The sequence below is a fragment of the Bos indicus x Bos taurus genome, chromosome 19 (genome assembly GCF_003369695.1).
Source record: "Bos indicus x Bos taurus breed Angus x Brahman F1 hybrid chromosome 19, Bos_hybrid_MaternalHap_v2.0, whole genome shotgun sequence".
NCBI classification, from domain to species: domain Eukaryota; kingdom Metazoa; phylum Chordata; class Mammalia; order Artiodactyla; family Bovidae; genus Bos; species Bos indicus x Bos taurus.
Genome location: NC_040094.1, coordinates 56,417,996 through 56,445,096, shown reverse-complemented (window position 1 = coordinate 56,445,096; position 27,101 = coordinate 56,417,996). Strand labels below are relative to the sequence as shown.

Sequence of the window (27,101 nt, the reverse complement as noted above, 5' to 3'; positions counted from 1 at the left end):
AATCCGGTCTCCTGGGCCATGGGTACTGACGAGGATCTCTGGAGATGAAATAACCCTCTTTAGAGAGGGGCTGGGGGCGGGGCGGGCTCGGAGGGAGGGAGGCTGGAGGAAGGAGGTGACGGACGAGAAAGAAGCAGGCGAAGCAGGGACCTTGGGGGTGGGGACGGGGGTTGGGGAGAGGCGGCCGGGAGGACAGAGGAGCCTTTGTGCGGACTGGAACCGGGGCCAGAGGGCTCTGCCCTTCACCTCCCTCCCACTGGGCTCCCGGAGGCCGGATAACAACCCAGCAGGCCGCCCCGCCTCCCTCGCCGCTGGGTTTCCAGTTAACCCCGCCCCCAAGCGGCCGCACGACCCCGGGGGCTCCAGCTAGGGAGGCGGAGGGACCCTGCGGCAGGTGGGCTTTCTCACTAGGCTCGTGTACGGCCACGTCCTCGCTTCCCGGGTCTGAGTCCCACCAGACTCCGAGGTTTAAGCAGCGGCTTCTCAGGACTGATGGAAGCGCTCGTGGGGAGAAGAGGGAGGCCGCCCCTCTCCAAGATCCGAGATCCCCTGGAGCATCACGCCGCGTCCCGCGTCCTCCAGGCGCCCAAAGCCCTGACTTTGACCGTCCTGGCTGGAGGAGCAGGCAGGCGAGGGAGGAGGGGGAGAGGAGAGCCGAGGGATCCAGTCCGGGCTCCCGCAAGGAGCCCCCTCCTCCCGCCGGCGCTGGCTTTCCCGCGTCGCGTGACCGCGGCACTGCGGCTGCAGCGCGGCGCTTGGCTCCTGGCGCTGGATTCCTGGGCGGGGGGTGGGGAGCCTGGAGGTTCAAGATCAGACCTCGGTGGATTCCGATCGCGGCGCTGCTAGAGGGTGATGACGCCCCGCCCCGCTCCCCACTCGGGTTCCTAGTTTCGCAGAGTTTCTCGACCCGTGAAAGCATCGCTGAGTCACCTTCCCGGAACGCGCTCGGGCCGCTCACGACCCAGCCAGGGCTGCCCCCAGAGCTGCGCAGGGCGGAGGTGGACACCACCCGGCCGCGTGCCAGGCCAACGGCCCCGGGACCCACGCGTCCCAGCCTGAGCCTCTCCCCTATCCCGGGCCCCGCCCCGCCAGGTGTTGGGGAACAGGGACGCCTGGGTCCTCTCGCAAAGCGGTACCTCGGAGCCGTGCCGAGACCTGCCTCTTGTCGACTTTCAGGGGCGATGGGAAGCGAGACGTGTGAATGGGTGTTGGGTGGGGGCAGGTGTGGGCGCGTGAGCACCCTGCAGCCGGGGCCTGCACCAGCTAAGCCTCCTACAGCGGTTTGGTCTTTTCTAACTTTGGTTAGGGAGTTAGAAACTTGGTAACTTGACCTTGGCAACTTCCTCCTCTGGGTCGCCGCACACTACCCCACAGGGAGCTTACTCGAGCGGGTCGTGGACACTTTCAGATCGGACACTTACTTGCCGGGGATGTGTTGATCACACCCCATTGACACCCGAGGCCCCGGGCCAGTTTGCAGCTCCCCGCTGAGCCAGCAGGGCGACGGAGGACACGCCCCCATGCTTGGCTCCCCAGTCCGGATGGGGTCGCCTAGGCCTGTTTACACCGCCAAGCTCCTTTCAGGTGGGTAAGGGGCGCGGGGCCTGGAGCGCCCGCTGGTTCAGGCGAGCATCGATGTTGTCCTCTGGGAAAAGCACCCAACTTCTGAGGTTCTTAACAAGGCCCCCTCCTCCGGACCGCGTACCCCCCGCGCTCCGGGCCCTCCCTCCCGGGATGGCTCCTCTGGCTGTCTCAGGCTCCGTGGCCGTGCGGTCCAGGAAGCTAAAAATAACTCTGGGGGAGGATGGGAGCGGCTGCAGAGACACCCCAGCACGAAATGAGGGGTACCTGGCAGGGCCTGGACCTCGAAATCCGGGTGGGATTGGGGGGCGCGGGCAGCGGGGCAGGTTCCGCCAGGAGACTATCCAGTGACAGGCAAGGGTCTAACCAGAGCCCTGAGCCACGCGCGCCCGGAGCCCCACCCGGGGGCCGCTCAGATTTTGTGCGCGGCGGCCTGTGATGCGCGTTCACCCTTGCGCGCCCGGGACGCTGCGCTCGCGGCGCGCCGCTCGTAGCCGGGCCTGGGGCTCCGCGCCTAGCCAGCAGCCTCCACGTCTCCCGCCCGGCCGCGTCGCTCGCCTTCCTACTGGGTCCGAGAGTCCCCGGACCCAGCCAAAGGGCTGAGCGCTTGGCCGAGCCGTGGGCGCGGGCCGGGCTGGGGCGGAGCGGCAAGGCCAGGGTCCCGCTTGCTTGCGCCGTGCGGGGCCTGGGTTCCACCCCTGCGAACGCCTGGGCCGCGGGGCGTGGCCAGGCCGGGAGGCTAGGCACGGCGCCCTCCCCGAAGTTGAGCGAAAAGTTTGAGGCTGGAGGCAGCGAGGCCGCGCAGTCAGCGTTTACTCGGCGCTCCGGTTGCTCCGCAGATGCGAGGCTGAGCCCGGGACTGGCTGTGTTCAGCCCTAGGCGATTGTGGGGAACGGAGGTAGCGCTTCCCCCAGGAAACTGGACCGACTGGGTAGGGCTGGCCGCCTGCCCTCCTCTCTTGCCCTTCTTGGCTTCCTGGGCGGCCGGGGGAGCTGCCGTGCAGCACATGGCCTCCGCGCCCACTCGGCTCTGGCTGAGGGAGGTGGTGGCTGGCGGCCCGGCTCCGGCTCAGCCTTCGCACGACTCCGGCGCCGTTTCCACGAGCGCTGCGCGCGGCGCCGCAGAGCCCGGCCCTTGGAAACGCGCGCGGCGATCCGGGCAGCTCCAGAGCTCGGGGTAGAGGACGCGGCGACCCGGCTGTTTCGGGCCGAGGATCACTCGCCCCGAACTTCGCGCGCGGCGATGGCCACTCACCTTCTGGGATTTTTTTACACAACTGGACTCCCCTCCCCCTGGCGGCCCCCGGGGAGGGGCTTGAAGACCCGATCCCACGGAGAGAGCCGGGGCTCTGACTCATCGTCGGGCCAGAACCCGAGGTCCTAGAAAAGACAGGCTCTCAGGAAAAGACCCTTTCCCCCTGGGGGTGGTGGTGGTGGGAGCTCAGTTCCAGGACCCGAACGCCCTTGGTGGCACTGGACCTCGGCTTTCTGGACCTCTTGGAAAAATAGGCGATGCCGGTGCGCGCGGCTCCCGGAGCGTGGTCCCAGAACCTAATGGGGCGCCCCCTACCTCAGGGGGCCGCTCCAGACTCCACCAGCGCGGTTTCCTCTCCCTCAGATCCGGCAACCGCAGGGAATGACGCGGGTGCCCCCACAGCCCCGGCAACGGGCGGGGAGGGCGAGCCCCATAGCCGTCACCGAGAGGCCCGCCTGGGCAGCACCGATAAGGAGCTGAAGTCAGGAGCCGCCGCGGCGGACAGCGTCCGGACGGCGCCGGGGACCCCTCGGCAGCGGGGCGAGGTCATGGATGCAGGTTTGTGGGGGCCTGGCGGGGAAGGCCTGTAGGGGGATTCCTATTCTCCCTGGTGAGGAAAGTTGGCCGGAGTCAACTGAACAAGAGGGGCTGGGTACCCTGGAGGCGAGCCCTTTTCCCCATGAGACTAGAAGCTGGTGGGAGTCTGAGCCCAGCCAAACTGGCTGGAGTGCCCCGCTGGAGGCCGCTGCCGCTGGCCAGGCTCAGCTGGATCAATTACCCGTGGATTTCAGGCGCCGCGTTTCCACCCGGGTGCCCGAGTTGTGATCCTCAGCCCCTAGTGGCGGTTCCGGTTTGTGTTTACAGCGGGCGGCTCCCGGAACACGCTCCCAAGGCCCTGCCACGTGCTGGTGTTGTTAAATCCGCGCGGGGGCAAGGGCAAAGCCCTGCAGCTCTTCAGGAGCCACGTACAGCCGCTGCTGGCCCAGGCCGACGTCTCCTTCACGCTGATGCTCACTGGTGAGTTTCTTCCCGGGAGCGGGCGTGGGGAGCATCCCCAGCCGGGGGACCCGCGACTCCAACCTCCCACGTTGATAGCCGCGCCCTCTGCACAGAGCGGCGGAACCACGCCCGGGAGCTGGTGCGTGCGGAGGACCTGAGACGCTGGGACGCGCTGGTGGTCATGTCCGGAGATGGGCTGATCCACGAGGTGAGGCCTTCCCAGGGGAGGCTGGGCCTGGGTCTGGGTTGTGGGGGCGCCGTGGCGGGTGGGGGGAGCTTCCCAGGCTGAGGCCTCCTGTGCTCCAACAGGTGGTGAACGGGCTCATGGAGCGGCCTGACTGGGAGACCGCCATCCAGAAGCCCCTGTGTAGCCTCCCGGCAGGCTCTGGCAATGCAGTGGCCGCTTCTTTGAACTATTACGCCGGGTGAGAGCCAGGGTCCAAGCGGGTTTATTTTCCCTCAGGTCCTGCCAGGCTTTCTTTTATGAGTGCCTGCGAGCTACCACTCGTCTCTGGAGCCCTGAGCCTCTGTTCCAGGGTCCTCTCTCTCTCTCTCTCTCAGTGACTCCAGTTGGCTGTCACCCGCTGTCAACTCCCCCAGGGGCTCAAGGTTACTTTGGCCTGCCCCAGCTCCTCATCCGACTCCCTCCCCTGCAGGTACGAGCAGGTGACTAAGGAAGACCTCCTGACCAACTGCACGCAGCTGCTGTGCCGCCGGCTGCTGGCGCCCATGGACCTGCTATCCCTGCAGACCGCCTGCGGGCAGCGCCTCTTCTCTGTGCTCAGCCTGGCGTGGGGTTTCATCGCCGACGTGGATCTGGAGAGCGAGAAGTTTCGGCGCCTGGGCGAGATGCGCTTCACTCTAGGCGCCTGCCTGCGCCTGGTGGCCCTGCGCACCTACCGGGGCAGCCTGGCCTACCTGCCCGCAGAAACGCTGGCTTCCAGGAGGGGCCCCTCCCCGGCTCTGGCCCCGCAGGACCCCGCGGACACCCATGTGGTGCCCCTGGAGCAGCCAGTGCCTCCTCACTGGACGGTGGTGCCGGAGCAGGACTTTGTGCTGGTGTTAGCACTCCTGCATTCCCACCTGGCCAGTGACCTTTTCACCGCCCCCATGGGCCGCTGTTCGGCTGGCGCCATGCATCTGTTCTACGTGCGTGCTGGCGTGTCCCGGGCCATGCTGCTGCGCCTCTTCCTGGCCATGGAGAAAGGCAGGCACATGGAGTGCCACTGCCCCCACCTGGTCTATGTGCCTGTGGTTGCCTTCCGCCTGGAGCCCAAGGATGGGAAGGGTGTGTTTACTGTGGATGGGGAACTGCTGATCAGCGAGGCTGTCCAGGGCCAGGTTCTCCCCAACTACTTCTGGATGGTCAGTGGCTACAGGGAGCCCCCACCCTCTCTGAAACCACAGCCCTCACCCCGCAGGAAGTCTCAGCAGACGCCGCCCCCATCAGAGCGTCCCTGACTCTGTGGGCCTTGCCCCTGCCTTTGTCTACTTGGTTCACTCTGTGCTCAGGCCCCGCCACCCCTCTCTCCCTCCTCCCCCAGGACTGGAGGGCCTGTCCACAGCCCACGTGGTGAGTTGGGAGGAGGAGGAGGAGAAGGAAGACTGGAGAAGGGTGGGAAGGACAGGCTCTGCCCACCGAAGGCCAGATGGAGTGTTGGGGTAGGAGCAGGGAAGCCACCCTTGAATCAGATCTGAATAAAGTGACATTCCCAGCCTGCTGGTCTTATCCTAGAGGGTGCGAAGAGTGGGGTCTTAATTCTGCCCGGGCTCCAGAATTTAACATGATGACCAACCCAGTGGTCCCTCCTGGATGGGGCAGCATGTGGTACCGGCCCCTGGGAAGTCATTTTGGTAGTGGGCACAGGACCAGAGCTGGTCCAGGCTGCTTTTGCAGGGGTTGGGGCCCTGCCCCAGTGATGATTATACCCCATCTGGTCTGGAGCCAACTGCCTCTTAGCACAGGTAGGAAGACTGAGGTTTAGAGCAAGTATGTCTTACCTAGGGCCATACAGCCAGCGCATCTCAGCCAAAAGGGAGATTGTCCCGGAGTTAGGGGCACTGGGGAAAACTGGCAAGGAGCAAGAGGTCAAAATGGCAGAGAGCTGTCCCCTTTTTACAAGGAGTCTGTCTGTCCAGGGCGGGCTCTGGGGCTCCCCTGCCCTCCTCGTCTGTCCTTGTCGGGGAGTGGTGGGCTGGGGTTTAAAAGGAAGCAGTGGTGAGGAGAGGCAGATTCCAGCCATCCAGAGTGGCTTCGAGCCCAGGCCAGCCCCCCCCAGCATCTGGAAGGAGCTGAACGGGTGGACCTGGTCAGAGGCCCCCGGGGAACAGAGCTGCTGCTGCTGCCCTGCTGAAAGGGGGCTCCAGGACCCAGGCCCTGCTCAGAGGCAAGAGCACCCACCCACTGAGCTTCTAGACCCTCACCTCCCGGCCCCGCCAAGTCCTTGACAGGAGATGAAGAGGCTTGGGAGCGGGCTGGGTGGGGAAGGGGCTGCTGCCTTGAGACGCCCCCCACCCCGCCCCAGCCACAGGGATCTTTCCTTCCCCTGGGGAGGGTGTGTGAGGTGCCCCCGAGGGAAAGAAAGGCGACAGAGCCAGATGAATGGCAGAGGCAGGTTTAATGGTGCCACCTTGTCTGTTTTGTACACTGTAATGAGCCAAACCAAAAAAAATGCAAGTAAAAAAAAAAAAAGTTTAATCACACAGCACTTTATACAGATATCTTAAGCAATAGGCATTCACATCTCCACGTGAACAACGCACCGGGAAGCACAGCCCCGCCAGTCACTCTGGGTGATCCTCAAACAAGACCCCGACTCCGGCCTCCAATCGCCGCAGCCCTGGTCTGGCCCCCGTCCTCCCCCGCGCTGCCGCCGGCCGCGTGCTCACGGCGGCCCAGGTGTGGAGCCAGCGTAAGGCGGACAAGACACATCATGCTTTGGCTTCTTATTTTGTCTCTTTTTTTTTCCTAGTAAGAGTTAATATTTTTTGATTTATTCTTTCAATCTTAAATATTACATTACATACACCAAAAATTACATAGCTGCGATGTGCTCAATGGCATCCCCTTCACCTGGAGCTTCACATTATCAAACGCTTAGAAAACTTGTAAACCTCTGGGCCCAGCTCTGCGAGGGAAAACCCTGCTGGCCGCCACTCTGCCACATCGAGCCTGCGGTTTTAAGCGCAGGGCTGACAGGCTGTGTTCTTGTCTGGGGCGGGGAGAGGGCTGGCCCACTCTGAGTTCCATGAGCTGCGTGCCACCCCTGCCGGCGTGAGCACTGGACACAGGAGGGGAGAGGGCCCGAGTCCACGGGAGAGGCCCTCGTCTGTGCTGCTGCTCCCGCCTCCGGGGACCTCAAAGCCAGAGCTGCGATCCCCCTCACCCCGAGGGGCAGGAAGGGCAAGGCACCTATAGCCGTGTCTTCCCAGCAGCAGCTCCCTGTCCTTACCCCGTGGCAGCGTGCGAGGGCCACCACCTCCCGGGCGTCGCCATGCACCCGGCCTGGTGCCCACCTCTCGCAGAGAGCAAGTTCAACAGGCCAGGGCCCAGCCGGGAGTCAGTGGCGGCGGCACCGCTCTGGGGAGGGTGGCCGAGCTGGGGGCGAGGGAAGACCTGGCAGGTGGTGGCGACGGGCGGGCCCGGGACACCAGGAAGCGTCAGCGGGACTCGAGAGGGCAGGCGGGACGGGGCAACCGCCGCGGCAACCCACATTTCATGCAAGGCACGTCCACGTGGCCTGTGTTCTCCTGTGTCAGACCCCAGGGAGAGCCCACCCCTGCCCTGAGGGTGAGACGGCGCGGGAGGAAGCGCAGGGGCACTCTGCCTGGGACTACAAGGGGAAAATCAGCTGCGCGGTTCTGATTTCCTTTGCCACAGGGCACCTGCCTGTTGGAAGATTGCTTCGGAATACAAATGGCAGCATCTCAAGAAACTTCCTGCACGTCAGCAGCAAACTCACCTTGGGAGGAGGGGGCAAAGGGCAGGGGGCGGGGCCTGCACTGGGACAGGGGAGGAGAGGGAAGGGGGGAGGCCTCTCCCTGTGGCCACCTACGTGCCTTCCTCCGGGGCTGCTGGCTACTTGTCCCCCGCGCTCTCGGGCATGCCCGCCTCCGTCAGGGCAGCCCGGAACTGCATCAGGACTCCCCGGATGCTCTTGACGAAGCCCTTGGAGAGCGGGAAGAGGGGGAAGCCGAGGTCAGGGTAGCCGCTCTTCTCGGGCAGGAAGCTCCGGTAGCTCTTTCTCCTCTTCTTTGGCTTGACGCTGGGCGGCACCGAGGCATCGGGCGGGGCCTCCGAGGCCTGCTCCGTGCGGTCCCTGGGGGCTGAGGCCGGGCCCTCCGAGTCTGAGCCCTGGGAGGCCTCCCCGGGGGCCAGCCCCCCGTCCTCAGGTTCCTCTCGGCCGAAGTCTGAGAGCTCGGCCACAGCCGGCGGCTCCGGCGAGCTGCTGTCCTTGGGGAGCCCGTTGGGCAGCGCCTGGGCCCTCTCCAGCAGGGCGTGGGTTTCCAGCCAGGACTCGATGCGGTTCACCAGCCGCCAGCCACCGGTGCTAAAGTGCTGCCGGATCTCCTGCTCAAAGACCTCGGGTGGCCGCCGGACCAGCTGGGTCATGGACTGCACCACGCGGATGAGGGCCATCTCGTTGTAGCAGCGGCTGTTCTCGTAGCCCTCTTGCAGGCCTCGGTCGCTGTCAAAGCCTGCCTCGTTGTAGTACGGTTCGTTCACCAGGATTAGACCTGCAAGAGGGAAGGGGAAGTCCCTCAGGGCTGGCCCAACCTCCACCCCTAGACGGGAGGTCAAGGGGCGCCATGGCCAGAGTGATGGTGCCCTCCAGCCGCACCCCGCCTACCTTGGATGGAGATAAGCACCTGGAGAAGGCTGGATTTGCTCGTCCACCTCTCTGTCCCCTGCAGCACACACACACACACACGGTGCACACTGATCAGTTGTGTCCCAGACGCCTGCCCGGACTGGCCCGCCCCCACCCTCACCGCGAGCCAGCGCTGACCCACCTTTCCAATCCAGGTGCCCAGGAGGCTGACGCACACCTTCCCGTTGTCATACAGGTTGGGGTTCAGGCGGCCACTGCACTGGGAGAGGTAGCAGAAGTGGGGGGGCACGGCCGGGTAGATGTTGGGGAGCTGGATGTCGAACAAGTAGAGGCCGTCCTCGTAGGGGGTGCGAGTGGGGCCCTTGATCAGGGCCGAGAAGAGGTCCTAGAGGGGGGTACAGGGAGAGAGTAGGGAGGTTGATGTGGGCATCGGGCACCCGCACATGGAGCCCACTTCCAGTCTTCCAGGGTGCCGTGCGGCTGCAGAGGGAGCAGGAGCGGCCCCAGGATCCACACACCCGCTGACAGCAACAGAGAAGCTGAATGCAGACAACTCTGTACAGACCCACTTGGCACCTCTTAACTCCTGGCATGAAAGGAATTTTCCAAACTGGTTTTTATCTTACTTTTTTTTTTTTTTTAATAAACTACTACTTGTAAGTTGCATTCCTCAAACACCACTGTGACCTCCCCCCGCACACCCCACCACCCCATGAAGGCAACAACAGTGACAGCCAACAAGAGGAAAGATCATTCCAGGATGGCACGGCTGCACTGGCTTCGAGGGATCTAGAGGGGTGAGAGGATCTGGACTCGAGGACAATGCTCTGTCAGTCATTAAGGAGGCTCTGCACACACATCAGAGACCCAGGCTGAGGGCCGGGGCAGGGGCACCATCACCAGGGCAACGCCACCAGCCGAGAGACCGCCAGGGCTGAGCGGACCGGCGGAGTGCCGGCAGGCCCGTTCCACAGCATCCCTCTTTGCGGTCCCTTTCCCATGGCCCCTTTCTCCAGGGCTGGGCCGGAGGTGAGCCTCCTAAAGTCACTGCCCCTGGGGCTGGGTCAAGGACCGGTCAAAGGATAATACAGCTTTTCCTGTAACGTTCTAATTTTTCAAAAAAAGAGAGAAGTCAAGTAACGTATTACATAATTTTAAACTAAGCTTTAAAAGGGCGGCTGTCTGGTCTAGACACAGCTGTGGGAGATTTGTTGGAGCCTCTCCTGCCCTGTGAGGAGGGGCTGCAGGCGGGCGGCCTTGCGGGTGTCCCCCAGGCCTGCAGGCCCAGGGCCTGAGGCTGCAGCCTCCGGAGTGCCCACCCGGACGCCTGTGCCTGCCCAAGCCCGCCTACTTGCCATTCTGTCCTCGAATGTCTTGACCATGATGCCATCAGGCAGTGAGGTGGCCAGCAGTGCCATCTCCTTCCGCACTGTGCTGAAGAACTTCTTGGCTTCTGGAGGCTGGAACTCAATTTTCTTAAAAGAGTGATTCGCTAGAGGGGGAAAGAGGGTGGTCAGTCCCTCAGGCGAGGCCTGGGAACGCCAACCGGAGGAGCAGCGGCGGCTGAATGTGCTCCCCAGACAGGTGGACAAAGCCCCCGCCTCCCCCGCCGCCCTCTCCTGGCATGGGGACTGGGGCCCACTCCAGGGACACGGCGCCCTGGCCCTGGAGTGAGGCCAGACGAACTCACAGGGTGCGAACTCCAGCACCGAGAAGACCTCGCCCTTGGCGCTGGTGAATGTGACTCCAGGCTTGCCGCCGCACTGCTGGCAGAGCACCGGGGTCTCACTGGGCCACTCGGCCTTCACTGGCGACTGCCCCTCGGGCTTGTCCTCCTTGCGCTCCGTCTCCGGCACCGCCTCCATCTTCTCTTCCTCGGCGATGGCCACATTGTCCAGGGTCTTCTTGAGGTTCTCCTGCAGCTTCTTGATGTCATCTAAGAACTTCTTCTCCCGCGTGGGTTTCTCAGGCTCTGCCGTGGGGGAGGTGGGCGAGCCTGTCAGCAGCTGCTCCACCGTCATGTTCTTGAGGCTCTCCAGGATCTTGATGGCTTCCTTCAGCTCCCGGAAGCTCTTCGGGGGCCCGTCCTTGCCCGCCTTCTCCATCAGCCCGGCCACGGGGGCGGCCATGGCCACGGCCCCCTGGATGGCGGCCGTGGCAGCCTCCTCGCTGATCACCACACCCTTGTCCTCCTCTGGGGCTGCTGGCTGCTCGGCGGTGGGGATGGGGGGCTCCTCTATCTTGGGGTGCTCATCCTCCACCAGCCCATTGTCTGTCTCCCAGCTGTCACTGTCGTCTTCCCACTCGTCTGAGGACGCTCCACTGGTGCTGCCTTCCACTGAGTCGTAGTCCGACTCCTCGATCTCAGACTCGATGTTGTACAGGTGCTGAGGGGAGATGGGGCGCGGGCTGGTCAGAGGCCCTCTGCCAGGGACCCCGAGCCTCAGAGCTGACACTGACCGGGCACCCTGAGGCCTCAGCAGCCCTGCCGCCCTTTCTCCCTTTCCTGCTCTGGCCTCGCGGTTGGGCCTCTGCGCTAGGTGGTCCCTAGGCCTCTGGGAGGCACCCCAGCCCAGCCCCTGGGTCCAGGGTACAGCAAATGCCAGTGCCAGCCTCCTCGTCACTGACCGCACTTGGTCCGCTGGACCGCGGCAGACTCTGTGACTCTGTTCCCATTCCTGGAATGGCCTCCTAGACGAAGGGGGAGCCACTCCTTCGTCCATCCTGTACTGGCACAGGGAGAGGGGAGCTGGGGTGTGAGCATCAGATCAAACGAGGGGCACAGAAATGGAGCTGCGAAAGCCTGTCCATTCCTGCCCCCCGATCTGTGACAGTTTCCTAGAAGTGGTGGGGGAAGGCTGCTTCTTACAGGGCGCAACCTGTGCATTCTCAGCGCAGTGAAATAGGGATCCAGGTAGATCTGTGAGAACCTAGACATGCCTGGCAACCAGGAGCCTGCCAGGTGGGGCGGGACGGTTGGGCCCACTGCAGGCAGCCTCTCTGCTCTCCCGACTCTCATCCGGGGCTCTGGGTGTAACACTGCCCTTCCTTTCCCCAAGACCCTGCTCCCCAAAAGAAGATTCCTTTTCCAGGAAGGCCCTGAGCCCTTGGCCTGGCTGTCACAGTCTGGAGCTGAGCCATGGGCTCCCGGGGGTCTCACCTGGGGCAGGATGATGGTCTTTGAGTTGTCAGCCCACACCACCTCCACTTTGCTGCTGACATCCACGCGGGCTACCTGGCCTACCGATGGCTGCAGTGGAAACAGGACGGGGTCAAGGGCAGCTCTCCGAGAGTGAGGGCACAGGCAGGGCCGTGAGAATGGAAGCGGTGTGGGCGCCGGCCAGAGACCAACGTGAGTACTTGAGAGCACAGCCCTCTGGCTGAAACACCGCCAATACTCGCTGTCCACTGAGCCTGGTCTCTCTGGATGCCCCCTGGATGAGGCTCCAGCCTTGGGGCTCTGGTACCCCTTTCTCCCCTGCCCAGAATCTGCCTGACCTCACCATATGTCCCCACTTGTTCCCTGGGGCCCAGCTCAGAGTCACCTCCCCAGGCCTCTCCTGTGCTCCTACGGCACCTGCCACCACGCTCACAGGACTGAGGACAGGGCTGGGCGCCCCTAAGAAACCACCCGTGGAGCCCGGGGAGCAGCTGTGTAGACCGGCAGGCGGGCCCTACAGGGGGCGGGGCGGGGCGGGGCGGGGCACCTCCTTCGCGGGGCGGGGCGCCCTCTGGCGGCATCGACAGGTACTGCAGCGGCCGTGCAGGACGCCCTACCTCGTCCTCCTTGTGCGGGGCTCCGTCCTCAGCGTTACCGATTCGGATGACGATGTCAGTTGTGCGGAACCGGAAATCAGGGTGATCGGCGATGTCGTAGACGCTCACGTCTTCCTCCTCTCCGATCAGCTAGGGCGGGATGGGCGGTCGTGAGCCTGGGGGCTCTATGCCCAGCTCACCAAAGCCCACCCTGAAGGAGACACGGGGGCGGCGGCCCCTGCTCACCTCCACGTCGTCACCGCTCGGCCGCAGCTTGAACCACTTCACCATGCACGTGCGGCCCACGTGGTCCCCAGACTGCACCACGCCATAGACAGCGGGGTCCGGACAGCTCTGGACTGTGGACCCAGAGCAGGCGAGGAGTGAGCTAAGGCACCCCGTTGGGGCCACCGGCTGCCCCCACAGCCGGCTGCAGGTAAAGCACAGGAGCCCAGGACCCACTGCTTCCCTGGCTTGGTCAGAGAAGGCCAGAAAGGCTGCCCCGTCCATAGCGGGAGCCACCTCCCAGGGGAGGCCTGATGCCAGACCTCCTGACCCTTCCTCCTGAGCCGCGCCCAGCACTACCTCGCTTGTCCACCACGAAGTCTCCGGGGCAGAACTCGTTGTTGTCCAGGTGGTGCACAGGGAAGAGGTCATTGGAGCGGATGTTGCACTCCACGGAGCCGTCCTGCCACATCACGTCCGCCGAGGTCATCGTGGTCACCACCTCCACAGCCACCCTGCAGGCGGGCCAGTGAGCAAAGGCCAGGGATGCTCCCTCCCCACCTGCCCTCCCTGTGGGCTTGGCAACTTGGAACTCAGCTTCAGGCAGGAGGGAGGAAACAGCGCTGCTCCCCTGCAGTCTCCATGCCCAGCATCTTCCAGAGAATCCCTCAACCCTGGTCTCACCCTCTCCCGTTCTCAGATCCTTCCATCCCACCTGGCCGACCCCAGGCACCCCTGAGCCCGCATGGGGCTTCATACCACATGTGCACCCATGAGCCCGCCTGCGTGCAGGTGCCAGGGAACGGTCTCGGGCTAGACACCCAGCCAGGAAAGAGGGTGCCCCTGAGTCTACCTGTCCCCCGGCTTGAAGTCGCGTGTGATTTTATTCTTCTTCCTCTTGTGTTTCCTCTTTAAATTCTTTATTGACAAGGGGATGCTCTTCTTGCGACTCGTGCCGCTGCCGCTCTGGGAGGAGGTGGTGGAGCTGGCGGAGGAGGTCACCGAGCTGGTGTCGTCTGTGTCGTCGGCGGCCTCATCGTCCGCGTCCTGCTCGGCCGAGTGCAGCCTGTCGTCCCCACCCTCCTTCAGCAGGAAGGGGGGCAGCTGCTCACCCGCCTCGTGGGCCTCCTCTGGGCCCTCGTCCTGCATCTCCACTGGGCTGGAGGACCCATCGGGCGTCTCCTCGGGGCTGGCGGAGCCCGTTTCGCTCTTGGCTTTGGCCGCCCCCTTCTTGCCTGCGTCCTCCATGGAATGGTCCCTGGAGCACTGGACGTCCGGGGAGCAAGATGTGATCCTCACAAGCTGTTTCTTCAGGAGGCGCTTCACCTGCCGGCAGAGCGGGAGGGCGGGCGCCATGGAGAGCTGACTCCAGGCAGCTCGGTCGAGGGGTGACGGCTGTATACACCTAACTGGCCTGCAAGGGTCATCAGGGCTGCCCCCCAAGGCCTAAGGCACAGACCTTCCTGCTGTGGAAATGGCTCAAGGCCAGTTCCTCAAACGCCCGCCAAGCCCCAACCCCGAGGACATACCTTCTTGGCCACAGAGCCCTCCCCCTGGGCGCAGTGTTTTTCTGGACATTCACAGGCAATCTTGGCCGGCTCTACCTTGGCTGGGAAGACATACAGACAGCGCTCCCCAAGCTGCCGCTGAGCATGGTCAAAGCATCCGAGACGCTTCACCCTGGGAGGCGAGAGGGAGAGGGGAAAGGCAGACGCTGGGCGAGGGGGTCCTCGGCAACACCCCCGGCATCTGTGCCTGTGGCCCAGAGACTTGCTTGGGGACCACCTCTGGGGCTGCTGGAGCAGGCAGGGGGCGTGCTGGGGCCGCTCACCTGCCTAGGTTTTCCTGGGTGATGACAGAGGGTGGGGGGCTGACGCTGTCCGTGCCCCCTGGACAGAAGCTCTTGGTGATCCAGGTGACCTTCAGCTCTACAACCTGCACCTGGGGAGGCGGGCGGACAGGCCCGGTCAGCAGACTAATGCCGCTCGCTCCCGCAGCCGTCCTCCAGAGCGGGAGGCAGGTCTACATCGTAGTTCAGACCCTCCCAGAGGTCACGGAGGCCTCCTCCCTCCAGAAGGGCCCAGCGGACCTGCCACTGGCCACCTCCTTCCTTCGCTCAGCCCGGGCTCCCCGTCCTCAGAGCAGCCCCCTTCCAGGCGAGGCAGGCTGGGCAGGAGTGCCCGGGCCTCACTCCCTGCCACGCCTCCTCCTTACCTCTTCGACCACCACGCGGAACTTGCTCTTGGTGCTGAGCACCGGCTTGACGCCCGACAGCCACTGGACGCTGGAGAAGATCTTGGCAGGGCCAATGAGCACCTGGCCCGGGTAGAAGCCATAGGAATCATCGAAGAAGAGACCCTGCAGGATTGGGGGCCAGAGGAGGGTCCCTGTGAGTGCTGCCTCTTAGGGGGCGGGGGCAGCAGTGTCCACACCTGCCGTCCACCCCAGGCCTCCATGCTCCACACCACCTAAGACTGCAGAGTAGCACCTCTCAGACCTCAGATGCACACAAACCGCCAGGGGTTTTACTCACTAAAAGGCACGGCTGGCCCATCCTGCTTATAACAAGCTCTCGGGCCACAACAATGCTGCTGGTCTGGGGGGACAAAGCTCTAAGAGCAGGGGTCCCCAAACCTGCTTGATCACACACACTCTCCTAGTATTACTTAAAAACTGTCATTTACCACTGCTCTAAAATGTCACATCACAGTAAAATACTGTGTACACTCCAAGAAAAAGGGAGATTTTAAAAGGATGAGATAAAAACAAAACGCAAAGAAAGTTCTATGCTTCCTGCAAACACCCAAGCTTTTACACCTTCTGATACACACCCCCTCCTTCCAGGAAAGCACTGGCTGAGACCACTGGTCGCCCCGGGCCAGACCCTGGCTCTCTGCCGAGAAGCCCCTAAGCTCCCTCCTGCAGAGCCCAGGGCTGAGGAACAGGAGACGCGCCCCCCACCCGCGGCCCCCCAGGCTCCTGGGGTGGAGCCAACGTACAGAGTCGCTGACGTGCGGGCAGACGTCGTAGAGCTTGGCGCCATCCTCCGTGTTCATGGAGCACCTGCAATAGGGGGCGGGGGCTTGGTGGGCACCGGACCCAGTCCCTGAGTCTCAGGGGAGGCGAGGCAGCCAGGACCCCGGAAGGAGCTGGTCAGTGTCTACAGGACTTGTGTGGAGGCGTCAGTGCCTCTGCAGGCCTTAAAATGGGTAATTCACCCTCCACCCACACCTTAGTCCCTGCACTGGAACAAGGAACTCTCTAAAACAAACAGGACTCAGCCAGCAGATTTCAGCGTTCACCCCCTTAAAGTGCCTAAAGGAGAGCATCAGCCCCTCTTGGGGGTCCTATGTGATGACGAGGGTCTCCCCAAGCCAGGGTAGAGCGAAGACCAGGAACTGAGCCGGAGAATCCAGCCAGGCTGACAAGGAGACCAGCCCAGGGTCGGGCCCTGAGACGCAAGGCCCGCAGCCCCTGGCATGGCCCTCGGGGGACCTAGGACGCACCCCTGCCCCTTCCCCAGCGGCCCCGCCCTGCGAGGGCTCCTGTGTGGTGGGGAGACCGCACCTGGCGCCGTTGGACAGTTTCAGGATGATCTGGTTCTTCAGGTCGTAGACCTTGCCCAGCCAGCAGTCGTAGGCGATGTAGTCCCCGTACATGAAGGGCTGCAGACCAGACAGACAGGCGGTGAGAGACGACGGAGGACTCTGGTGTCCAGAACCCTCGTTCCTCTTGGCCCCACAGACGGCAGGAAGGCTCCATGTGGGTCGGACCTAGTAACTGTGCAGCAAGCTTCCCCCAAGAGTCCCCAGCTGCTCGCCCCCACAGGGGCAGAGGCTGGACGGCCTTCTGAGGACACAGGACACGTGAGTGGGAGTGAGCTGGGGTGGGTGGTTACACAGTAAAGTGATTTAAATAAACAGATAACTATATGGAGGATATCAAGAGCCAAGTCTCCCTGCTGGGGACAGCAGCCACTAACACAGGAAGGGGAAGAGGGAGGAGCTGGACTGGGGTCAGAGGGATCAAGACGGGCTCACACATCTGAATACGTACACAAGATGGGCACAGGCACATTTAGACGTGCATGCTTATCCACCTACATACACATATAGATGTGTGCACTTATCCACCTAGATACACATACGTGGATTCCCTAGCGCTGCCCTGAATGGGGCCCAGGAGCAATCAGCACACCCAGTTTGCACTGAGATCATGGCTTTTGAAAGAAACTAGGGCTCGCTGAAGAAACGGCTGATTCTAGTCTGGATCAGAAATCAAACAATATGGAAAGTAAAGTGTTTTTTAAAAAAATGGTGGAGACATGTCAAAAGAGCACAGATGCCAGCTTGAAGGGGTTCCTACTGGCCAAATCTGGGTGGGATCACTGAAGCAACAGAACAAGTAACGGATTACAACCAATGAATAAAACAGGAGTCTCTGCATCTGATGTAAAAAATGAGGAAATAAATGGGACAGAAAGTACAGCTCTTCCATATGGTAGAATGCCAAACTCATAATAAAGCAGGCAGTGATGGTGTCATGAAATCACCATTTAGCAGCCATCAGGCTGCTGGCTGGGTCAGGTGGGAATTGTTAATGGAGGCTAAGGCTGGTGGATGGGAGTTGAGAACCACCAGTTTATTGACACAATCCCGGAATATCTCCCCACAAAACCAATATGATCGCTGGCCAAGGGGTGAAATCTGAGTTTGTTGGGAGGCAGCTCAGCAGAGCTCAACACGACTGGGGAGCAAAGAGAACGTCCCCACACTGCAGCCGAGGCACGTTCCAGGGCCAGGGAAGAGCTGAGCGGTATTTCTGGGGCAGTTCTGCCAGAAGCGCGGGGCCCGAGGCTGTCACGGGCACTGTCGGACGGCCCCATGCTCGGGGTCACCCAGGACAGGGAGACAAAGCAGGACTGGGAACTGCTCCAGCCTGGGGAGGTCAAAGCACTGACGACTGAGCGTGCGCTCCTGATGGAGGCCGGGTCAGAAGGGGAAAACGGAGATTGATGGAACAACTGAGTGGGTCTGTGGATGGACAGTAACGGGTCAAGGTCCCAATCTAGGGATTTGAATGGTGGTTAAATAGGAGAGTGTTTCTGTTTTGGGAAAATATACACTTAGTACTCGGGGGCAGATAGAATCATATCTGTAGCTTGCTTTCAGAAGTTTCAGAAAAGCAGGGACTTCCCTGGCCGTGCAGTTAACACGTGGCCAAGGCAGGGAGGGGGGTACGGGATCGTTCCCTAGTCAGGGAACTAAGATCCCACACGCTGCATGGTGTGGCCAAAAAAAAAAAAAGGTTAAAAACAAAGTTTCAGAAAAGAGGAGAAAAGAGAGGCGGGGAGAGAGGGGTGGGTAAGAGGGAGAACAGGCAGGAGCCAGTGCTGACACGGCACCAGGTGTGGCTCCCGAGGCTGCGGGAGACACGGCACCTACAACCTTCAGCAAGCTTGGAATCGGAAATGCATAAACTACTGGAAAAAATTGTTTCAAAAACGACGACACAAAGTCTTAGAAGAGAAAGGAAACCAGCCTTGTCTGCCAGAGACATAAAGCGCCACCTGACCTCAAGTCCGGATGGCTGACACGTGAGAAGCGCCACAGGCTGCAAGGAGAGGCTGAGCACTGGGCTTGGCCGCTCGACCTGGAAGATGCTTCGGAGAGAAGCAGAGCCCCGTGGGGGGAGGCCGGCAGGGGGCTCACCCAGATGTGCTGCAGGTCCTTGCTGTTGACGGGGTAGACGATGCAGTTGGTGCCGATGAGCTTGACGGCGCAGTCAATGTTCACGTCGATCACGGTGCCGCACTGGCTGTCCTGCGGGCGAGAAGGCATCCAGGCCCAGGGAAGGTGCCCTGGGGGCCACCCCAGACCTGCCCCGACCTGCCCCAGGGCCATGCCCGCCGGGTGGGACGGGGACTCACAGTGGAGCGCATGTGCCGGACCACATCGCGGGGCACCACGGAGCGGTCCTCGAGCTTCAGCTGGAACAGAGAGCAGAGAGTGAGAGCTCGGCCTCCAGTCACAGGGGGTACGGCCTCCTCCCAGCTACCAGCTCCTTAGTGCAGCAGCGCTTCACTACGTGCAGCCAAGCGCAAAAACCCCGAGTTCCCCGGGGCTTTCCCAAATCCCACACGCCCTTCCCCGGCACCTGGATCTGGGGACAGGACCGCACTCTGATCAGGGACAGACCAGGGGCAGCCTCCCCGGTCCACGGTGAAAGTCGGGCTCACTGGAGGGAACTGATCACACCGGAAAGGGTGGCTAAGCGACAGACCGTGGAAAGCCTCACTTAAATGAGAGCAAAACATTCTGCTACGAGCGGAGTCCTGCCTCCGCCTCTGCCTGCCCTGCGCCCCTGCCGCTGAGTGCTGGGGAGGGTGGGCTGGAGGAGGAGCATGACGCAGGGCTGGAGGGCACCCCGAGGCAGCTATCAGCCGCACCACCTTCTAATCTGGGCTATCCTGCCCAGCCAGCTGGAGCCTGCTCCTTATCGACAGTCCTGCGGAGCACTGTAGGCTGATGAGTAACTCAGGACGCCAACCTCTGTGCACAGCAAGTGCTGACCCCTTCCCTCCATGACTGTCCCCCCACCTGCCCCTGGGCACAGGATCCCCACAACAGCCCGATGGTTCTCCACTGAGCCAGCCCACCTTCTGCACTGGCCCCCCAAGCCTGGGGAGGCTCCTCTGGGGTTCTTCACTGTATCCTGGGAACAGGGGGGCTCTGGGACTGCCCACCTCCCTAGCGCAGAACCTCCAAGACCCCAAACGAGGAGGGGGGAGGAGCTGTTCCCACAGACACCCAGCTGAAGACCCTCAGGGTTACTCTCGCCACTGCAGAACCTGGGGCCTGGAAAGGCGACCTCCATGAGGTGGCCTGAGGTACTGAAAAGGGAGACACTCAAGGTCACCGAAACCCCTGCATCCGTGCAATGTGACTTATGAAACAAGGAAAGCGGAAGCAACGGGCCTGCCACCAACAGGCGACCGAGATGCTCCCACAGGGAGCGAGCCCCGGGTTAGGCACAGCGGACCTTCGCCGGAGACGAGACGGCGCAGCAGCCCTCGGGGGCGCAGAAGGTTCACAAGGCGGTGAAAGCACAGACGGCCCCCGGGCGCCTGGCTCACGGTCAGCGCTCAGCCAGTGCCCACTGGCTGGTGACCCCAAGTTCAGGCTCCGAGACCCCAGGAGGCTTCCAGGGGCCATGTGGAACTCTGCCAAGAAGGTACTGGAATGACGGTGCCGTTTTGCTAACTCAACCAACCTCCTGTCCTCTAACCCTCTGGGTCCAAATCCCCAGGTAGGACATGGTATTTTCAGTGTGCTGTCCCGCTCTATCTCAAACCTCTGCTCCCATTTTAGACTTCAAAAAGCCACAACTACAGGTCTTTCCAACTTGCCATGGAAACCAGGAGTTGCAGCGAGGGGAAGCCCTCTAGGAGAGGGGCTGTGCTGCGAGGGGTGGGAGGCGACCCTGCATCTGGCCGTGAGGTACAGCAGCCCCACCTCACGTTGGGGTCGGTCCCTGAGAGCGTCCTGGGGAAAGGATGGGAGCGGCCCGGGGCGGACCCTGAGTCGGTACAGTCCCGGCAGGGACACGGCCCAGCCCTGCTGCCCCCGTGGGCGGAGGGGATGCTGAGGCTGTTGCTCGGAGGCCCAAGAAAGAATGCCACAGCTCATGAAAGCTGGCATCGTGGCCAGGCCAGGGGTGGGCTTTCTCCTTCCTCCCCTTGCGCAAGTGCTGCCAGGATGTGGGACAGGCAGGTCACAGAGCTCCCGGGGGGTGGAGGGCGGGTGCTGGGGAGCCAATGTGTCCACGGGTGGGGCTCTCCTGACCTGCACTCGGCCTCCTGCCAGAGCCAGACTCCCTTCCACCGTGAAGCCAGGTCTCCAGATTCTAATGCTGCAGGACAATGACAATGACACAGTGCGTGCCGAGTGGGAGTGGCAGGGATGGCAGGGAGGAGCGAGGGGCGCCGGGGCCACGATTCTGTCCACGTGCCCTCCCCTGGGAATCCCAGAAGAAGAGCACAAAACGCCCGGGAGGGCAGGATGACTCGCCAGGCTCTCCTCTCCGCTCCACAGCGTTGCCTCCTGGGCGCCCGTGTGCCCCCACACCAGGCACGGCTCTCTGCACGTCTGCTGGGCGCCGCCCACGGACCAGGCCTTCCCCTCGCCCTCCTCACCTCTGCCTGCCCGGGGCACGAGCTCCCGGCATCTCACAGTCTCTGGAAGGAACCCCTGTTCTGGAGGCCTCTCCTCACAGCGACAGCACACCTGGTGTGTGTCACGCTCCACACGCACGCGGTCTTCAAGCAGTTCACGTGTTTCAACCTGAGAAATCCTCCACAACTTCGTGGAACCAGTACACCATCCTGGCCTTCAGAAAAGGAGACTGGGATGAAGAGCAGATGAAGTCACGTGGGCAGGGGCACACAGCTCCTAAGTGATGCAGCCTGGACTTGAACTCAGGCAGTCCAGCTCAAGTCCATTCTCTTAACCACAGAAAAAGCTCCTCCCTTCCCAGAGCTGTAGAGACAAGAACGGAGCAGACCACATTTCTGGCAGCTCCATGCACTCTGCAAGACAGCAATCCTTGTCCTGGTTGTAAAAGCAGTAACTGCTCTGTTCATTTCTGGAGCACATGGCAGGCAGCTGTCGTGGCTTCAGCTGGCGGACGTCATGAGGGCCCCCGAGCACCCGCCAAGGCCAAGGCCACAGGTGGGAGAAGCCTCCTGGTCTCTCTCAGCAGAGCACCCTCTGCTCCTCCCGCCCTCCAGAGATCCAGTACCCAGACCACAGGTGCTGGACACGGGGCCGACACCAGGGGGGCACTGCGCCTGCTCCAGGAAATGGCCAGGTTCACAGGGAGACTAAGCCAGACACAGTCTCATTCTTTGTTGGGTGCACTCTGATGTAGTTTTTATCATGATCAGCTTTAGAATTCTGAACAAGCTCTGAGGTGGTCAACTATGGTTTAACATTTCTGGAGGAGAATTGTAGCTGTCGGAGGTTTCTGAACAGAAAAAAAAAGACAACACAACACACCAAAATAACACAGTGTCTGAGTGAAGAGGGGCTACCGGTGGTTTCTAAAACGAACGTGCATTACTTTGGAAAGACTGAGGGGCAGGAGGAGAAGACAGCGACAGAGGATGAGATGGCTGGATGGCACCACCAATTCAATGGACATGAACTTGGGCAAACTCCAGGAGATGGTGGGGGCCAGGAAGGCCTGGCGCGCTGCAGTCCATGGGGTTGCAAAGGGTCGGCTACAACTTGGCGACTGAACAACCGTAACAGCAGCTGGTTTACAATCCTGTGTTAGTTTCAAGTGTATAGCATGAAGATTTGTTTCTGTGAGTTTTTTTCTTGGTACATTATTATAGCTTATTATAAGATCCTGGGTATAATAATTAATTCCCTGTGCTTAGACACTTTTGGGACATGTCTGAGGGATGTGCCTGGTGGGATCCAAGAACACATGTCCTTTGCCTCCACTGCCTCCTCTGGAAACGAGTAGCAAACAACATGCCCACCACCCATGGGGAGCGGGGAATTCCTGCACCTTTGGGGGTGGGGGAGCCAGGCTTCAGGAGAACAGGCACTGCTGAGACAGGTCCTGCTCTGACTCAGCTTCCATTCAGTGAAGCACAAGAAGAATTACTCGCACGCGCACACACACACACCCACCCACCCACACACACACACCCACCCACACACACCCACCCACCCACACACACACACACCCACCCACCAGGTAGTGCCATAGGCCGTACAGAAAATCAAGGCACTACCAGGCAATGTATGCGGGAGTGACTGGAAGTGGGAGGTGAGCACGAGTGAGTTATTTTAAGTGGGTGCTCAGGAAAGGCCATTCCAAAGTGACATGTGACCAGAGGTCTGGGTGTATTAAGGGAGGGAGCTTGCCAAGCAGACAAGAGAGCCGCCCCAAAGACCCGGGAGCCTGTGCCTGGAGTGTTCAATGGCCAGCAGAGGCTGTGACAGCAGCAGTGAGCAGGAGGCGAGGCCGGGTGTCTCAGGCCTCAGAGAAAGCACCGGGGAAGGACCCGAGAGTCCACCCTGAGTGAGGCGGAAGCTCCTGCAGCTCTCTGTGGCGGGGCATGCTGGGAGAATCACCTGGCGATTGGGCAGAGAAGATGCTGCAGAGCAGGCACTGGGACCAGGCAGCCCAGAGTTCTCAACTGCGCAACTGCGCCCCCAAGAGGACACATGCAATGTCTGTGGACACCTGGCTGTCAAGGCTGGGGGAAGGGGCTCCTGGTGGGTGGAGGCCAGGGATGCTGTTAAAACATCCAACAAACCACAGGACAGCCCACGGCGGAGAATGATCAGCCAAAGCATCACCGGTGTGGAGGCTGAGGAGCCCCGAGGCTGCTCCCAGGTGAGCCCAGTGGTGTGGACACCAGAGGTGGGTTAAGGGATCGCCCTCTGGCTGCTTCCTGAGATCAGAACTGACGGGGAGCTTCAAGCCGGAAAGCAATGTAGCGGCACAGGAGGGAGTGGGGACCCCGCGTGGGGGACGGCCACCTGCAGGGAGGCTGCACACGTCCATCCCGCCCCTTTCTAGGCTCCCAAGGGCTCTGCCCCTTGCCCCACGGGCCGCCCAAGGCGCACACAGCTCCCCTGCGCTGCGGCTCTGATGCTGGGCACTGATGGTGCCGCAGCTCAGGGTCTAGACCCTCAATCACAACACTGCTCCTGGCTGACCTGGGAGAACCTAAATCACTGAATAAAAATGTTCTAAGGAGAGAAAAAGACAAACTAAGGCTGATCAACTGGTTGAAAACACAAGGAAGCTGAAACAAGATGCTCCTTTCCAGTGGATCTGAACATCACATCCTGTAGGACTGGGTGGCCCTATGGGTTAGCATGCTCCGTGGGGGCCAAGCACATGCCCGAGGGATACAAGGGGCCTTTGTGCCTGGTCCCTAAGATCAGGACCCACTAACAAGGCCCCTAGCATGCGCGGGGAAGCAGTAGGAAGTTGGACAACAGGCAGAGGATGGCCCTGAAAGGAGCCTGAACGTCTGTGTTGAGGCTGGAAGCCACCCACCCACCACTGTCCTGTCAAACTCTGGAGGTCAAAACATGGGAGAGGAGGGGCCTGTGTCCTTCAGACCCAGAGCAAGAGAACCACGTGGGCTTCTCCGAGGGTTAGTGATATGGACCGCACCAGATCCTCAACTGATAATGGGAGGAGCTTCAAACTCGGGGCTCAAGGACCAGCTGTCTGCCAGCCCTACAAGGCACCCTTGGCGAGTGAGTGAAGACGTGGAAGACGGTGTGTGTGTTGGGGGGGGATGGGCCCTCTGTGACCCTGGTTGGGGTAGGGTGGTGTGGGGAAGTGGCAGGTCCAGCAGACACACTCAGACGATGAGGCTGTTTACCTAGGCCAGGACTCAAAGAACGATTCCTCAAAGAAATATGATGAGGTCAGACCAATGCTGGAAATTTCTAAAGGCCTGCTATTCCCAAGGGGTACAAACAATCGGAGAAACACGATCCCTCCTGCCCCTCGAGCCAGCACAGTGATCACTGCGGGGTGGGGGTGGGGTCGGGTGGGGGGACTTCGGGTCCCCTAACCAGTTCCCCTCGCTCCCTCAGCCGAGGTCACAGAGGCTGCAGTAGGTCCCAGTTCTGCTGCCCTTGAGTCCACTTGGCTCTGAGAACCCGGACTCACTGCGGAGGCTGCCCTGTGCACTGCAGAGCGAGACGGGGGCGGGGGCACGCTGGCCACTGGCTGAGAAGCCCAGCTCAGTTTGGGGGGTGAGACTAGAGGAAAACTATTCAATAGGAACTTCGCTAAAACCTAGGACTGAGGTAAGTGAAATTCTTTTTAGTGTTCCTACGGATTCAAGGCTTGATAAGATTACAAACTGCGAAACAAGGAATGTATACAGTCTTTTAAAAGGATGTAGAAGGATCTGGTGCAGAGATGGGTGGGGAAAGAAGGGCAGGCCCAGGGATACTGACCACCTCCTTCCAATACACATGCAGTCTGGAGGCCAGAGGAGCCGTGCTGGCAGGCTGGCAAGTTTACGCCTTGGTGCAGAATTCCGGAAAAGCCTTGCGAATCCTAGAATGGATGCTCCCTAGAGCAGAGATTTTTTTTTCTTTTGCCATGCAGTTTCGCCTGTGCCATCCCCATTCCTGAACCAGGCCCTTGGCAGTCAACGTGGGGAGTCCTAACCACTGGACCGCCAGGGAATTCCTGAGCAACACTGTTTCCAACCGAGGGCTCAGACCTGTTAGTGGGTTATGAAATCAATTTAGTGGGTCATGGCCAACACTGGGCTTATCACATACAGGAAGGGTGAGTACTATCTCCAGAAAACTTTTCCAGTTGCATAAATAACATACATGAGTTCTGGGTCACGACGTAAAAGGTGTAGTCAATGGTGGGTCACTTTCAAGGTGTCTGAGAGCCCCCACCCCACCCAGCTGCTCCACGGATCCTCTCTGGCTGGTCCTTTCTGGCTTGGGTTTCAGCCGGTTATATCAAGTGGAGGGAGACATTCTTCTAGTCAGAAGCTCGTCTAGAGCCAGAACCAAGCAAACGATCAAAAATCCTAGGATCCAAACGTTTACACGTAGACACCGTGGGTGGGGTTGGGGAAACTCTTAACTCTTTCTGACCTTACTTAAAATGTCAGTATGCTGGCTTTCAGAACAGTCCCACTGGGCGTGGCAGGAAACGGTACTAACTATGGGCTGGAGCTGGGCTCCTCTGTCAGCTTTCAGTTCTGAATGGATCTGGGGACCTGACTGGCCAGTGAGCCTAGTGAATGCCAGAGTAATGACTTTCTCACAGCAGTTGACCATCATGTGACTGAAAGTCCCTAAAAATCCAGCCATCAGCAAGCTGCCCACCTGAGGATCGAAGGTTTCACTAGCAAACACAAATGGCTGGAGGGCCTCACGTGCCTGCGGGAGAAGAGCTGGAAACGGCTGGGCAGTGGGAGAACAGACCAACGCTGGTGCCCCTCGCTGGAAAATTCTGTCAATCCCATGCTACAGAAACCACTCAACAGAAGCTCCGCTGAATTTGAAGACTGAGGTCAATCAATTCAATAGTTTTTTAGTGTTTTCTATAGATTTCAGAACGAGATAAGAGTACAAATACGAAGGTATGTGTCCCGGCTTTACAAAACTTAACATTTAGTTGGGGGGAGACAAAATGAAAATACCTGAAAACACTCACACGAGTAAATAACACAAAAACTTCTGTTGCCAAAGGGCAGGTGGGAAGGGCCAGGCTGCAGAGGAACACCCCCCCCACACACACACCCTTTCAGATGAAAGCTGTGCTGGCCAGGCGTCTACACTCTCACCCCCCAGGGTGGTGGCCCTGTCCCCAGGGCCCCCTTGCTCCGATGGCATGCCGCAGACCAGAAGCCTGCAATCAGGGCCAGGCAATACAGCATGGCTGCATCACTGCCTGGAAACTGCAGCTGCGGCCTGCCAGCTTGCAGAGACGGCCCAAGACTCAGCATGCCCAAGGGGACAGAAAGGGGACCGCGTCCCACTGCCTAAGTGGGAGGGAGGGCCGGGCAGCTGTGCCTGGCAGTGGACCAGCGGAAGCCCAGGCAGCAGAGCTGGGTCTGCAGACGCTACAGCGCTCAGGGGGAGGGCAGCGCCCGCCTTCAGGAACTCTGCACTGCACCCAGTGTCTGGCCCCAGCCTGATCAGCCTGGCTCCAAAAAGGACAAAAGAGCCCAGGATTCCTGGATTCGGAAGGAGGGTACGAGACGGGAAGCTTCAGAGTGAGAAGAACTCCCTCCTCAAGAGATAAAGGAGAAGTCAACAGTGTGGTTTCAGGCCTGTCCTTATGGCTGGGCTGCTGGGCATCCCTGAGTAGGCAGAGAGCAGGCCCAGAGAGGGCTCGGGGCTGCTCTCCAGACCCCTCCCTCTCCCCCACGAGTCTGATGTCAGCTTAGCTCGCAGAACGATGACCCAGGCTGGGAACCCCGCAGGCAGACCTTCACAGAGCTCACACTGTGCAGGAACAAGCCCTGCGTGGAGAGGTCGGAGGTACTGCTGTAGTCTCTCTCGCCCTACAGAGCAGGCTGGAGGCTCAGAGAGGTGAGGGGCCTGCCCCAGACCACCGGCACCAGGACTCCAGGGCCCTGGATCTGCTATCTCCTTCCTCATTTGGCAGGAGTGGCCCTCGTCATGGCCCTCGTCATCTTCCTGGATCTCACTGGAAATGCAGGCTCGGAGGCCCCCGCCAGCCCGGCCACCTTAGAGCCCACGGGGTAACAAGGTCTCCGGGTGACACATGGGCACATCACCATGTTCTCACTCAACAGCGGCTCAACAGAGGGGCCTCGGGGTGGAAGGAGGGACCCAGCCCAGGCTCCCTGCCCAGTCGGTCCCCTGGATGGTAATCTGAAAGCAGGCATTCTGAAGAGGTTCCTAATGC

The 27,101-nt window shown here is 61.1% G+C and overlaps 2 protein-coding genes across 10 annotated transcripts in view; one reads left to right on the top strand and one right to left on the bottom strand.

Annotated features, from left to right (window-relative positions):
- The first annotated feature begins 187 nt into the window (after positions 1-187).
- SPHK1 (sphingosine kinase 1) lies at positions 188-5,552 on the top strand. Of its 7 annotated transcripts, none has more exons than XM_027518620.1 (6): positions 188-394; positions 3,199-3,393; positions 3,627-3,852; positions 3,931-4,042; positions 4,144-4,259; positions 4,491-5,552. In XM_027518620.1, the coding sequence occupies exons 2-6, from the start codon at positions 3,384-3,386 to the stop codon at positions 5,293-5,295; spliced, it is 1,269 nt and encodes a 422-aa protein (XP_027374421.1). In that variant the 5' UTR covers positions 188-394; positions 3,199-3,383; the 3' UTR covers positions 5,296-5,552. The 7 variants fall into 7 exon arrangements, with proteins under 7 accessions (XP_027374421.1, XP_027374418.1, XP_027374420.1 ...); XM_027518617.1 differs by lacking the exon at positions 188-394 and adding an exon at positions 405-1,584; XM_027518619.1 differs by lacking the exon at positions 188-394 and adding an exon at positions 2,117-2,512.
- Positions 5,553-6,433: 881 nt separating this feature from the next.
- The window catches only part of UBE2O (ubiquitin conjugating enzyme E2 O), a 49,199-nt gene continuing 28,531 nt past the window's right edge, over positions 6,434-27,101 (bottom strand). The window contains exons 1-18 of one of the 3 annotated variants that reach the window (XM_027518614.1): positions 18,804-19,172; positions 18,577-18,636; positions 18,359-18,469; positions 16,215-16,312; positions 15,647-15,710; positions 14,862-15,005; positions 14,479-14,588; positions 14,177-14,327; positions 13,501-13,973; positions 13,008-13,162; positions 12,669-12,781; positions 12,444-12,572; positions 11,827-11,916; positions 10,357-11,053; positions 10,022-10,158; positions 8,848-9,051; positions 8,685-8,742; positions 6,434-8,571 (exon numbers count right to left, since the gene is read on the bottom strand). In XM_027518614.1, the coding sequence (XP_027374415.1) occupies positions 7,913-8,571; positions 8,685-8,742; positions 8,848-9,051; positions 10,022-10,158; positions 10,357-11,053; positions 11,827-11,916; positions 12,444-12,572; positions 12,669-12,781; positions 13,008-13,162; positions 13,501-13,973; positions 14,177-14,327; positions 14,479-14,588; positions 14,862-15,005; positions 15,647-15,710; positions 16,215-16,312; positions 18,359-18,469; positions 18,577-18,588 (3,405 nt within the window). In that variant the 5' untranslated portion in view covers positions 18,589-18,636; positions 18,804-19,172 and the 3' untranslated portion in view covers positions 6,434-7,912. Of the gene's footprint in view, positions 8,572-8,684; positions 8,743-8,847; positions 9,052-10,021; positions 10,159-10,356; positions 11,054-11,826; positions 11,917-12,443; positions 12,573-12,668; positions 12,782-13,007; positions 13,163-13,500; positions 13,974-14,176; positions 14,328-14,478; positions 14,589-14,861; positions 15,006-15,646; positions 15,711-16,214; positions 16,313-18,358; positions 18,470-18,576; positions 18,637-18,803; positions 19,173-27,101 lie in introns of those variants that run through there. The other 2 variants (XM_027518612.1, XM_027518613.1) reach the window with 2 other exon arrangements.